This window comes from Urocampus carinirostris, chromosome 6, assembly GCF_059441175.1.
Source record: "Urocampus carinirostris isolate Australia breed hairy pipefish chromosome 6, RoL_Ucar_1.0, whole genome shotgun sequence".
Lineage (NCBI taxonomy): Eukaryota > Metazoa > Chordata > Actinopteri > Syngnathiformes > Syngnathidae > Urocampus > Urocampus carinirostris.
This window is the reverse complement of record NC_142354.1, coordinates 31,430,863-31,445,504: the sequence shown is the minus strand read 5'-3', so window position 1 is coordinate 31,445,504 and position 14,642 is coordinate 31,430,863. Positions and strand designations below refer to the sequence as shown.

Genomic DNA, 14,642 nt, shown 5'->3' with positions numbered 1-14,642 from the left:
CGGGGGGTGGTATCACATTTCAGTAGTTCTAAAAGAGTTCAAATTATGGTTAAAATTGGCAGCACCATTTCACTAATCGGTTTACTCAGTTTAACATTTTAGAAAAGTATAATAGAAAACTAACACTGGCAGGAAAAATTGCTAAGTATTTTTATTTAAAACCAACAGGTTCAGGGTGTCCACTGCCCACTGTCCAAAGGTGACTGGGATGGGCTCCAGCACCCCCGCAACCTTAGTGAGGATGAGCGGCGCTGAAAATGGATGGATGGATTTTTTAAAACAGATTTTTTTACTGGTAAAAACAAAATAATATCTAACATAAGCAAACACTTTCCTGCAGTGATAATACGTACCGTATTTTCTGCACTATAAGGCGCACATAAAATCTGATTTTTTTTTTTTTTTTTAAAAGCTGACTATGCGCCTTATAATCCGGTGCGCCTTATATATGGATCAATATTGGATTACAAGGTCTTGCAATTTACGGTAAGCAGCCACCGACTCCATTTTTCGCGTAGAAGAAGTGCCCTGTGCATACTGGGAAATATTAAACAACGATTCTCTTTTATTTGTGCGTTTGTATAAAGACCCTGAAATGGCTCCTATTAAGAGACACGCTTACAACGCAGAGTTTAAACTCAAGGCGATCAGTCACGCAGTAGAACACGGGAATAGAGCAGCAGCGAGAGAGTTCAACATTAATGAATCGATGGCCAAGTAAGGAAGACTAAACAAAGTTTCCGTGGCAATATAGCGAGATGTCCACAGTTAGAGGACACACTTGAACAGTGGGTTGTTGAACAAAGAGCAGCAAGTAGAAGTGTCAGTACAATAACTATTAGAATGAAGGCAACAGCGCTGGCACGGGAACTTAACATTAAAGAATTCAGAGGTGGTCCTACTTGGTGTGTGTTTACGTTTTACATTTATTATGTTATTGCTTTATTGTTATTGTTTTCCACTTGTTGTTTTTGCACATTACGAGTGTCACTATATTGCGATTGCACTAACGTTTAATTTACCATAACAGTATCAGATGTTTTTTTTGCGTGTTGACTAAATGGAGGAAAAGTAAAATGTTATGCCTTGCTGTTGTTCAAAGATGTTAAAGATGTGTCACGAAAATGCTTTACCTCAAAGAAAATAATAAAACGACTGTTTATTCATTTTGGGAGTGAATGGAGTTGTGGAAAGCTTGTTTGTTATCTATTAATAAAGTTTGACTGACCTATCTGACTGTTTTGTTGACATTCCCTTTAGCGCGGCACCATCTAACGGTTGCATAGCGTAACTACATCCTCTACTGTAGCCAAGTCAAGTCACATTTATTTATGACACCCTTAATCACAAAAATGTCTCGAAGGACTGCACAGGATTACAATTACAAAATTGCACAATTACATGATCTTAAACCAGCATGCACTTATAGCGCCTTATAATGGGGTGCGCCTTATGTATGGAAAAAGTTTAAAAATATATCATTCATTGAAGGTGTGCCTTATAACACGGTGCGCCCTATAGTGCGGAAAATACGGTAATTCTAGTTTTAATTCATGTAAATTACACTTATTTTAATTTTGTTTTTTTTCTTAGGGGGTGCATTTATAGAATGTTTACAAATGCAGGAAAAAAAATACTTTTTGGGTAATTTGAAATTGTTTGCTTTTATGGAATGTTTGCAATGTAAAATATAATAGAAATTAAAAAAAAAGAAAGGTACTGTATGTATTTTTCACATGAAATTGACAATATACAATTTTTCTCAGTCTGAAACGCACCACCTTAACCTTCCAGGAGGCAAAAACAAATAGCAGCAAGTATCACAACTGTACCAGTTTATCACATTATTTATTGGAAAACCTTTTCCCTTGTTTTTGAATGGTTTTGCCAAACATAATGCATCATCTTCCGTTTATTCTATGCTAAATGCTCAAACGTTTACTTCATTTCTCATGTTGCCTTTAAATTCTCCACAGCAACGCTGCTGCATTATCGCAGTCAGAGTCAAGACCTTGTTCCGAATGACTTTAAAGGGTTGCATCGCTCATAAACGGCACACACATATTTCATTCTGCCACCCTTTTCCTACCAACCGTTTGGTCCACAGTCACTTAACAGTATTGAGGTCTTTGCATGTCACATTCTTCAAAATCGGAGCCTCTCCAATGCTCCCTCATCCCTGAACGTCCGTTGCTCCTGTTACCTGGAACAAAATCACATCAAATGTACCAAAGAAATCTGCTGGTTGTGCCAAAAGAACACAGAATAAAAGAGGAAACTATGTGCAAGACACCATAAGAAAAAGAACACTTCTGGAACAGAGCACAGTCCATCTTCGGGCTCAAAATAAAACCTGTATGGAAAATTATACAGGAATGCCAAAAGAAATAAACAGGAAATTGCAGTCTTTAAGACACCTGACACCAGAAGTGTGAACATTTAAGGACTTTTGCAGCGACAGGACTTTGTGTTTTAGTTCTTCCACTGCGTACCTCTACTGTACGCACTACCTCCAACAAGCATAGTTTATAGAAGGGTGGAATTGTTGCTCCGTGTTTGAGTCCATGGTGTTGTATCGAAAACAAAAATAACGCCGCCTGAGTTTTTGATTGAGGCGCTGGGTTAAACGGGAATCCCCATGCGAAGCTTCTTCTTCTTAACGGTCTTCAGACCAGGAAGGCGGCGCACGTCATCCTCTTCCGACTCGTCCATTTCGTCGTCTGCTGAAAAAAGGATCTTGAAAAACAAAGGACGAAATGAGTATTACACCGTTACCAATGGACAAAAAAATAAATAAATAAATTGACAGTGTGTAATAATTCACCAGTACAGTTTGTTGTAACCTGAAGCTGAAGGGTATGCATTTGAAGAAGACACACCACAGAAGGATACCACAAATTCGTAGGCCTAGTTCTACATTTTCTTGAATTTAACTTTCTTGAAGTTCAGCTAGGAGGCAGGATATGAAACGTGGTGTAAATCCCTGTGACCAATATAAGATGGAGCATGCAGGATAAACCCAGAGCGGCCGAAACGAGCTGATAGCTGGAGTTGGTCAGAGCTGGTATGAATGGCTAACTTTAGTGGCTAATGCAGCGAAGAAAACTCAGTTTAGCTCTAGGACCGGTTTAAGACTTTCTGTTTTTTTTTTAGGCAGGAAGGACAGATCAGTAAAAGAATGTCAACTTATGATTTTTAGCTTAGCATAGTTTTTTTTTAGTTTTATGCTTTATCATTCCGCCTACTTTAGCAGCGTAACCTACATTCGACAAGGGGTCTTTTCAAAGCATAACACATTTATTCACAAACAATGGGAAAAACGATTTTCATGTTTGGCTAAATGTGTCAACTGGTTTGTCTTACCAGTTGAGTGAATGCAGTTTTAAACCTGAACCAACTCTCCACACAATACAAACTCAAGTAGAAGCTATAAGAAAGTGAACATTTTTTGCCTTAATTCTCGTACTGGTTTGAAATGAATAAAAAAGAAATACAAAATTAGCAGTACATAGGCAATAAGATGAGACTACATCAGGTCCAAATTTTAGGCTTGGCCTACTAAAGCTGAGGGGATATACCTTAGTGCCCTTTATTGGCCAGAGAGAGCATTCTGTTTGAAATTATTTAAAAAAAAATCTTAACTTTTGATAGAAATGACTTACAAACTTGCTTCTCTTGTTGACATACTAAGACATTCATGGCGGGACAGATTAAGTCATCTAACAAGCCAAGTCTGGTCTGCAGGGCGTCTCAAGTTGTTTAATACAATTCAAATTTTCTAAATACAATTATAAATTAAAACTATATTTATGAGATACTGATTGTGTTTTGGCTAATAACCTGAATCAATAGCAACTTGAATTAAAAACATTATTACATTGTGTGAAATGTAAAATAATTATGTTCAGAAAAAAAACAATCCTCAAAATTATCGAGCCAGCCAGGAGTCGAACCTAGAATCTTCTGATCCGTAGTCAGACGCGTTATCCATTGCGCCACTGGCCCCATGCTATCTCCCCCACAACTGCCGTAATTGTGGAAGTTGCCCCCTCCCCCGGCAATGCTTCCACATGTAGACAGGCAGATGTCTCACAATGCCAGCAGCTCCTTTGTGTGCAATTCGAGCTTTCGCGTGGACTTTTATAGTCACTGACATAATGAGTAAGACATGTTCTTGTATTTGAAATGTTTGACTCTCACCAATTCTATTCCACCCGAAAAAAGACTGCCAGAGGCTTTTCCCATTCTGTGGCACACATTGCAACATTAACACTGGAAAAATTGAACGAACTCACAGATTTCAATTACAACACCTCACAAATAGCGTTATTCACTTTCCCCACTTATTCCTTGGGGCTCTGACGGAGAAAAAAAAATAGATGGGTGTGACAGAGGTTAAGTGGACAGGTTTGCTACTGTAGCCATCCAAGGTATGAGGAGAGCGGGGAAATTAGCCCAAAATTTCCCCTTTTCGACTCCAAACACAAAAGGCCATGGACTATTTGCTAATCTATACCTTTTGCTAGGGAAGTATTATATTTACAAACTTAGTTAGAAATATAATGGATATATTTTCAAAATATCTTTGATTAAATTGGTAAATAGTAAGAAAGGTCCATCTGCGGTTTGCTTCCACGCATGATTGTTTAACAGTCATGCAATGGTTGTATGGAGGATAAAATTGCTCCAATCCAGTTCTATTTATTTTCAAAATAACATTATTTTTGTGTCTGATTGGAGAATTGGATTTATTTTACTCATTTTATTTATTTATTATTATAACTGATTTTTTTTTTGCTTTGTGTGGAGGTTGAGACTGCGTTTAATCATTAAGTCTCACTCATTTATATTGATATTATTTATTTATTTGTCAATACAATATTATTTAGTGTATATTGGGGATTAGATATATTTCTTTTCATTCAATTATTTATACTCATCTTTCTGAATTATCATTTAATTTCTATAATCTTAATACAGATTTAGGTTTGTATATCACTTGACATATCTATTTTTAACAAATAACTTTTTTATTTTATTATTAAAGTCGAATGGAAGGGTAAATTGATTCTTTTTGTTTATCTTTTAAAATTATTTTTATTGTTCTATTTCTATTTTTTAAATCCAGGTTATTATTATTCATTATTTTACTGTACTACTATTTAATTGTTATTTTCCATATGACATTGAATGATTTTTTATTTTATGGACTAGATTATTTTATAGTTTCAATGGAGGATTACATTATTTTCATATTATTATTTATTTAATGTATTATTATTGTTTTATCCTTATAGTCTTAATACAAGATTAGATTGCCTTTTCATTCAGTTTTAATGAATTGATAGAATTATTTTATTTTATTGCCTAAATAGTGTATTAAACTGCTTTTAATACTTCACTTCTAATTCATTATGATTAATATTATTTAATAGTCTCTGGGAGGATTAAACTACTTTAGTTTATTCACTATAAATTATTCATACACAAACACATTTGAACAGGTTAGCAATGGAAATACTTTGCATCATTCATAAAATAAGTACAAACCAGATCATGAAGTATCTAGTTAAGGTTTGACGGGGGCAACTGACCTCCGATTCTGAATCGTCGTGGGACAAAGCTCGTCTGTAACGAACTTTCCCGTTCCCCCGCGATTCCTCGTCCCTCTCCTCCAGTTTCGCTTTGGTCCTGTGCTTCTTCATGAGGAAATTGTCCACCACCCAGAACATGAGGGCCTGTGGAACCACCCCAGGGTAATTCTCATCAAGCGTTTTGTACATAAATACTAAAACTGGCAAATAGTGGAGAATAAGTGTCAGACTTACATTAACAAAAAACGGAACGATGAGCATAACGATGGCCAGTTCCAAGTTGGGATTCTGGATGGGGTTGAGGAGTGCCAGCTGCAACGCACATTTTGCACACTTTTACAGTATAGTTAACATACATAAACACATACAAGAAACATAGAAAGCATTCAAATACAGTCGGGATGCACACTAACTGTTTTTTCCATTAATACCTTGTGTTATACAGATGCTACCCTACTTACGAACATTTGAGTAACAAAAAACTGTAGATACGAATATATTTTTGGGGACGTCAAAAAATACTTGGACATTGCTGAAAGTTATATTTTGTATTGTGCACCCTTTTCAGAGTACAGGACAGTACTGTAGTGCTTCTTTCGGCGTGTGGCGCTGTGAAAGGTCACCCAGCATCCACCCAGAAGATAAAATCCGCTTCCTCTTCCTTGTTCAAGTGTAAACATTCTATTCTGTATCTCCAGTATGCTATGAACTTTGACATTTTTATTGTTTAATATCTCTTGCATCCATTGAATATGGTTGGTGTAAAGTGTAAAGAAGAGGCTAGCTGTTTCTTTTGGACTGAAAGTGGAATAAGAAAGTTTGATGCGGTTGAGAAAATGGTTGGATCGCTTTTTTTGGACCACTTTCTACCACGGAGAAGAAAGTCGCCTAACTCTTGAAGCTCATCTTCCAAAAGTAAGTTAAACTTAACTTTATTTATCTTTATAGAGCATATTATTTCATTAAATGTTTATTTTTCAGTACAAAACAATACAGGTTACACATACAAGCCTTAAACATACTAATATAATCCTTAAACATGCATTCCATATAAAATATAGCACTGAAGAAACTTACGAACAAATTCAACTTACGAACGATCATTCGGAACGTATCTTGTTCGTACGTAGGGCAGCGTCTGTATTTAACTGAATTCTATATTTTGTGCATCCCTACGATACGTAATATGTTTTACTTCCAAATGGACGATATGAACGATGCTTGACATAATCAGTGATTTTTGTGCGGCACAAGCTTCAGAAAAACAACCCTAACAAAACACAGCAGTCACAGAATTCAGTATATTAAACCCTAAGGTAGACATTAGAAAATAGATGTTAAATAACCCAAAAGTTCAAGTATGAGTTGACAGCGAGCCACTTAGCACATACTGAGGTGGTTTGTTTGAGGCATAGTGCATGTCGCTGCTGAGCTCTGGAAAAAAAATGTCTGTGCATTCAATCAAAGGCCAGTCTGTAGTGTGTAAACCCAAAAACATATTATGCATGACAAATGTAAAGGTCAAATGTTGTCCTTCCCAAAAAACAGTGGGATACACTTTGGGCCTGTTTTACTTAAAAAAAAAAACAAATGAAAAACAGTAAAGCCTTTTTCGTCATTTTTTAATTAAACCTAAAGAAAGCAAACATTATTATTACTCATGTATTTCAATTTTGTAGTTAAATTAAAAAAAACTTAACACACGTATAGCATTTTTTCCAGACTATAAATTGCAAGTCGTACTGTAGTGTCATACTTTTTTTGTCATTTATTTGTTTATGCCCTAATTCAATAGTACATTGTTGAAAACTACAGAGCTTTTGGCTCCACAGAGCTAGCTTTCTGGTCAGAAGACAACAGTAGTTCTTAGCATCGAATAAAACCACACAAGGTAAAACAACACTAGAAGACTACACTAGTTTTCAGCGCAGACAACATCACAAATGTTCAGTGTAGAAGACGACGTTAGCTTTCCGAACATCTGAAGGCACAAGAATACACCAGTTTTATACAATTATTCCAAAGCGAGTTTTCAGCGTACAAGAATACAATCACTATCGGCTGAGATAAAAAAAAAGTACTCTAAGAAAAAAATAAGATGTTAGCTTTTCACAAGGATGAAGATGATTCTAACTTTCTGGGCAGAAGACAACATCACCACTTATTTGCACAAAAGAAAACAACACTAGAAGATGACACTAGTTTTCAGCCAAGACAGCCAAACAGAAGCAACACTAGCTTCATGCAAACATTAGTTTAGGTCTGGAAGATAACAAAGTTAGCTTTTTTCCTTTGAGCTTCTTTTACTAATTTTCAGCAAAGGACATTCGTTTCTGCAGGGTTCCTACAGCATGAGTCGAGTTGAATTCAAGACTTTTAAAGACGTTTTTAATGCCTTTTGAAGTGATATTTAGACCAGTTTGACAAAAATAAAAACAATTAAGAAAACAGAAAAAAAACACAAATGTTTCTGGCACACAACACATTGTGCCCTGTACACATTACTGCTTTTAGCCATGAAAAAAAATGTTGGTCGTTCAGCCACATTTCATTAAAGTAACACTTTCCCTGGTGGAGTGTAAACTTCTCTGTCCAAAGTTCCTATGTGTATTTTTGGTAGACACATGACATGCGCCTTCTCTGAATGGCCAGACTGAAACCACATCACCGTTTTGATTGTTCTGTTGTGGTCACGGGATATTGCAACAAAAGTGAACTGCTGAATTATTAAGAAAGGCAATTGATAAATATTACTAAATCTTTTCAGTGACAACAAATATAAATCTTATTATTGTGTTCACATTTTTACACACTTTGTAAATGTGATTTAAAACATTTTAATGCCAATGAAGGCCTTATTTATAGAATAATGAATTCAATGCCTTTTAAGACTTTTCAAGGATTTGTGGGAACCCTGTTCTGGTGCAGTGAAAAACAATTTTTTGCTGCAATCAAAGAACAACGAAGTGAGACATATTCATTTTTGTGAAGTTAAATTCACGTTTAAATCTCTCTGGAACGTATGCCACAGGAACCCAACTTTTATTAAAAGAGTGTGATTTAAAGTTTAGAAAACATTGTACCGTATTTTCCGCACTATAAGGCGCACCGGGTTATAGGGCGCACCCCGAAAAAATGGTTTTTGGTCCTATTTTTTACATACATAAGACGCACTGGATTATAAGGCGCTACAATGGGAACGTCGACAAAACAGTCAGATAGTTCAGTCCAACTTATTACCCCCTTAACATTCCGAAAGCTTGCAAAGACGCAAATACGTGTCGAGAAAACGTGTGGATGCAGTGTCCGTACGATGTCACTCAAATGCATCAAATGCATCGTTCCATCATTCGGAAGGTTAAAGTCTTGGGATTCAAGAAATGCCAACCATTCCTTAGTATCTATTTTCTTTTTTGCTCGCAACTTTACTGTGCATATGACAATAAACACTTGGAATTGAGTTTAATTTAAAAATAGACACTCCATTCCATCGATTATCTGCACCGCTTATCACAGAAACATTGAGTTCAGTCTGAAACAAAACCCGGAGTAGCTCACCGAAGTCGTTGTGTTTATAATAATGTGCAGCCAATGTCCTCTTATAACCGTGAGGGTAGTAAATACAGGAGAATAAAATATTTTCAAATACAGAATAGAAAAAAATGCTTTCTCTATGCCGTCAGCCACGTGCTATACACATTCATCTTTTTCGGCCAATTGCAGGCTTTGTTTCGCTGTTTAAGCCAATGCCAGCCTGTAAATGATAAAAAGGATCCGCTCCTCGACCTCCGAATAACTTTAGCCAATAGTGATCGATTCAACTGATGATTGACACATCTTTTTCGGCCAATTGCAGGCTTTGTGTTGCCGTTTAAGCCAATGCCAGCCTGTAAATGATAAAAAGGATCCGCCCCTTGACCTCCGAATAACTTTAGCCAATTGTGATCGATTCAAATGATGATTGACACATTGGTTAGCCAATGAAACGCCGGTAAATAAATCCCAGCATACACCGCGTACTACTCGGCGTTCGGGGGAAAATCTAGTCGGCGGCTGCAAGTTAGTTGGAATCTTTGCAATTTTAAAATCGATCCATAAATAAGGCGCACTGTATTATAAGGCGCATGGTCAGCTTTTGAAAAAAATAAAGGCTTTTAGGTGCGCCTTATAGTGCGGAAAATACGGTATATAAAAATATGTGTGTATGAGTGTACAAACACGCGTTTATTCTGGCACCACATACTAACCTTTTTCCACTGAGGAATGAGGAGGACAAGCATGATAAGGACCTTCTCAAACATCATGATGAGGATATAGAGAATACACTGACCCAGCCATGCCGTGCACTGTATAGGCTCCCCTAGACAACACAAAGGACAAATACACACCAAGATTTGCTAATGCAGTTGATGTGCAGTCTCATTCCTAAAAACAAATTTACATATATAATACTGCCCTCCTTTGGATGTTAGCGGCACTAGCAAAAATGTTGCATACTCCAATCACACTCACAGACGCACGCGCACCTCACCATATTCTCCGAAGCGAAGAGATTCCCACTGCCGCCACTCCACAACTGCGCTGACGGTTCGTACCCCGGCGTAGATGAACATCATGCCCAGAGAAGCGTCCAGGAGGAAGTTTATGAGGTATCTAGAAAGAGTTTGTTCCGGTTTGCATTCGAGATGGGTCAAAGTATGATTTATGAAGAAAAAGGGGCTGACTCACAGCGAGCACGGATCCTCCTCAGTAAGGTCTGCCAGGTAAACGTTAGCAAAGTGGATGAAGAGCATCCCGATAGCTTGCTTGGAAGTATCTAGGAACCTGCCCAAAAATAAAGTTGATAAGGAATACTTTTATTATCATATTTTATTTTATTATTTATATTTTAAATATCCTGCATCATATAAAAAGTCAACTGACCAGATTTTCCAGGGTCTCCTTTCATGTTTAGGCTCTCTGAATCGTTTCACTGCGCACAAATGAGACAAAAAGTGGTTAGCTTATAATGAGTTTTTCTCATTTCATTTGACATTTTCCTCACAATGTCTTAGTTGAATAAACATGTTTGCATTTAATATGGGTAAGTTAGGTTGCAAACTATGACAATATTGTATGCTGTAAACAAGTTAAATGACAGACAGAAAATTAAACACACCCAGCACAGTTCCTGTATGTCATGTGTGAATCCACGACCTTTCTCGCAAACGTACAAACGAGTAAAAATCATACTGAGACATTCCTCTGTTCTCTCTCGACAAGAGACCATACTGTGATTCCGTGACAGGGCACATACTCATTAAGACAGACAGCTGAAAGTGCTGTGCCAGACAGTGACCCAATGGAACATTTAGTCTTAGTCCTCTCAGAACTTGGTGTGAAATTGCTTTTTGATCTCTCAGGAAGGAGTAGAAAGGGTTTCAAATATTTTCTAGGCTATTGTATTTTGTTTGTGCCAATCAGTAGTCAAAACAAGGGATGCTCTGACTGTCTTGCACCAAACGTTTTTTGACGAGAATGACCAAAAATTTAATTTTTGTTTCGGCTGAAGTAAAAATAAATTAATAAAAGCTTCTGAAAGAACAATTCGAAGCAGTATGAAGCTGGCTCTTGAAGGACATCATCACATCAGGAACTCTGCCAAGTTTGTACCAGGAAGACACTTTCTCTAAAGTTCACATGTCCTGTTTCTAACATTTGTTAGTGTCTCATCTCATCTCATTAGCTGCACCGCTTATCCTCAGTAAGGTCGCGGGGGTGCTGGAGCCCATCCCAGCAATCAGCGGGCAGTGGGCAGGGGACACCCTGAACTGGTTGCCAGCCAATCGCAGGGCACACGGGGACAGAAAATTTGCTCGCTCATTCACACCTAGGAACAATTTGGACCGGCCAATCCACCTGAAACGCATGTTTTTGGAATGTGGGAGGAAACCGGAGTGCCCGGAGGAAACCCACGCAAGCACGGGGAGAACATACAAACTCCGCACAGTAAGTCTGGTAGCTGGATTTGAACCCTCACAGGAGGTTCCCAAGACCATAGAAGTGTGCCGCACACGCGCTAACCACTGCGCCGACGTGCTGCCATTTGTTTTTGTATACATGCTAATACTACAGAGTAGTGAAAGCAAAATAAAGTCTAATAAAGAATCAAAGCCCTCCAGGGAAATATTCCACACACAAAGGAATAGGCTTCAAGATGATTCATTACCTCGATTACGCCATCATGTGGACAAAAAAACGTAGAACATTCTTGGGTAAAATAGACTATTCTTTAAACTAAAACTATGTTTTAAGAGAGTATTAATAATAATAATAATAATTTCCTTTGTATTGTCGTTCTTTGTAAGAACGAAATGTCGATACACCTGACCCGTTGTAGAGGGTGCAATGTTGTTGTCCATCATGTAGTGTGTCCTGGGTAAGTACAGCCTGGCGCCACCCAACCCTCTTCAGACCGTTTTTTGGGTTGGGGTTTTCTCCCCCACATGAAACAGATAGAAGTGGTTTCCATGGTTAGCAGTAGCAGAAAGCCTTCTTATCTGACTACGCGTACATCAAACACACAGATATAGCACAAACTATGTTTCCGTAGTGCAGTGGTTAGCACATCCGCCTAATACGCGGAAGGTTTCCGGTTTGAGGCCAGGTGGAAACATATGTTGGCCTGGAGAGGGATAGGCACCACCAGGCTGTACTTGCCCAAGACACAATACCTAGGGGTTAAGGGATCCACAGAACCATAGAGTACATTAAAAATAAAATTAACACAAACGTTTTCTATACTTATCAGAACGATTTTCTTCTCAGAATACCTCAGCAGTAGTTTAACATTAGCTGCTAGGGACTGGCAACAGTGGAGAAGACTGTTCAGAGTTGCGTCCTCATTTGTGCCCCGATGACCCATGCAGTTAAGGGATCCGTGAACCGTGATTAAGAGGGTAAGAGGGGATCATGAATTATTCTGTGCTAATTTATGCTTGTATGCAACACGTGAAAAATACGTAAAATAAAGTGCTTATTCATTTTTATTTAAAAACAATATTTTTTTCCCAAAGCTTTTGGACCCAGGCGGTTTCATTTTCAAAGATAATTTCACCTGCTTTCAAAAAAAAAAAAAAACTTTCACAAGGTACAGATGAAGCAGGGGTGCATTGATGCGGGATAGCACGTTTATAAACAATTGGAAGTGCATATTTCTGTGATTCGCTGTGCTGAAGGGGACTTTTAACTCTGCTATACTCGGCACATGCTTCAGTGATTCAAACCGAGGAGCTCATCATTACTACAGAGCTAACTTACTACAGCTAGCAGTTTTAATTCGCAAACAAATTTTTTCTGGGTGACATTCAGTCCTTTTGTCCATGAAGTTGATTGCCTGAAACGAAGCTATCCACAGTGGGAGTTTAAAGTGCCATGATTACTTTACTTTGGCAAAGATGTGAGTGTGATTCAATTGTTACATTGTGCAAACTATCGCACTAATACTATCATCATAAGAGATTCCTTTCTCCTCACGTTTTTTTGCCACTATTCACTTTCCTGTCCATTAAAAGCTAAAATGCTCAAAAAATATTTACTTAAAAAGGGAGAATGAGATTCTGCAGAGCATCAGCTCGGAGCTATCCATCAATCCATCATCTACACTACTTATCCTCGGGAGGGCCGCGGGGGTACTGGAGCCCACCCCAGCCATCTTGGGCAGTGGGGAGGGAAGACCCTGAATTGGTTGCCAGTCAGTCGCAGTGCACAGAGAAAGTCAACTCACTTGCTCATTCACACCAAGGGACAATTTGGACCGGCCAATTAACCTGACATGCATGTTTTGGGAGGAAAACCGCAAGCGTGGGGAGAACATGCAAACGCAGCACAGGAAGGCTGGTAGCTGGATTTCATCCCATGACCTCAGAACTGTGCCGTTGACGCGCTAACCACTCAGCTGCTGTGTCGCCACTAGAAGCTATTTATTTTTTATTATAAACAGCCATTTTACTTGTTTGTAAACTTGTGTTTTTCGCATTTAAAATATGTCACTGGTTTTATTTCTGTGTCACTTGTTGTCGAGCTGGATTTTTAAATTAATCCATTCCATTTTTTATTCCAACACATCCCTTGTATTCCCCCCTATCAAATTGTACCAGATGTTATTTGACCAATGCTCATTTCCAATAAAACGTGCCCATACTCACGCATAAGAATGCTAAAAGCCATAACAGCCAGGAGCCCTTGAAGGAAGATCCCAAACGAGTCCATCAAGGCTCCATTCGCACAACCTTTGGTCTCAGGCGCAGGGCTCGGTCCAGAAGACGTGTTGCTCTGCAGCAGCCCTGCTGCGTCCCCCGGTTTGGACAGCACCCTACCATCAGCCATGGTTCCAAAATCATGGATCAGAAAACGCCTTGGAAGGGTTCTTCTTGCACACAGTGAAGGCCAGCTGTGCCCTGCAGATGTTGGTCAGCTAATCGACAACGAAAGCAGCAGAACCTCGAAGGGGAGATTGAGACCTTTCATACTTATTCCACCACTTCATGTGTGCATGAAGAAATTTGAAAATGGAAGGTGGGACAGGAACATTCTTTAAAAATGGTCGTTCTGGGACATTAAAACAGAGGCTACAAGGAGAAAAGAGGGGGGGGGGGCTTCCGCTTGACCCGAGTCAGGTCACCAAGCTAAAGACGAGTACTTCACACGTACATGTACTTTTTTAAAATGAAAAACAAAAACATAATAGAAAAATAAAGTGTAATTTTAAAAATAAAATAACCAAAGCGACAAACCGAGTGCTGCTTCTTCACTAGCTAAACTGCCTAGCCGTCATGCTAACTGTTCGGCATCGCTAAGCTAACCCCATTTCTTAACCAAGACGTCAGCGACATTTCTTGAGGGGGCGCTGGAACATTTCAAAACCGACCAGAGCTTTCTTGGTTCCAATTGTAGTGATAAAATGTCCCCGAGATGAAAAAAAAATACAGGTCATGACTCGCTCGCATCCCCGCAGCTTCCCTACCCAGTCGGTGACCATTTGCGTTGACAGAAGGGGGAGTCACGTGA

The 14,642-nt window shown here is 38.6% G+C and overlaps 1 protein-coding gene and 1 non-coding gene across 2 annotated transcripts; both read right to left on the bottom strand.

Moving 5' to 3' along the window:
* Positions 1 to 1,831: 1,831 nt before the first annotated feature.
* Positions 1,832 to 14,613, bottom strand: stimate (STIM activating enhance). The gene is made up of 8 exons (XM_088338712.1): positions 13,781 to 14,613; positions 10,518 to 10,566; positions 10,323 to 10,418; positions 10,126 to 10,247; positions 9,842 to 9,954; positions 5,829 to 5,906; positions 5,595 to 5,738; positions 1,832 to 2,736 (listed from the first exon to the last, which is right to left on the bottom strand). The coding sequence occupies exons 1-8, from the start codon at positions 13,959 to 13,961 to the stop codon at positions 2,623 to 2,625; spliced, it is 897 nt and encodes a 298-aa protein (XP_088194838.1). The 5' UTR covers positions 13,962 to 14,613; the 3' UTR covers positions 1,832 to 2,622.
* Positions 3,933 to 4,005, bottom strand: trnar-acg (transfer RNA arginine (anticodon ACG)). Its single transcript has one exon. It is a non-coding gene; the product is annotated as a tRNA-Arg (tRNA).
* Positions 14,614 to 14,642: the final 29 nt, after the last annotated feature.

Bases quoted from the DNA above. Each gene is read 5' to 3' on its own strand.
- stimate (XM_088338712.1), bottom strand. From the start codon at position 13,961: ATGGCTGATGGTAGGGTGCTGTCCAAACCGGGGGACGCAGCAGGGCTG. The intron at 10,419-10,517 runs GTCAGTTGACTT...ATTTTTGGGCAG, and splicing joins AGGAGACCCTGGAAAATCTG to GTTCCTAGATACTTCCAAGC. The intron at 9,955-10,125 runs GTGAGGTGCGCG...TGTGTTGTCTAG, and splicing joins TCTTCGCTTCGGAGAATATG to GGGAGCCTATACAGTGCACG.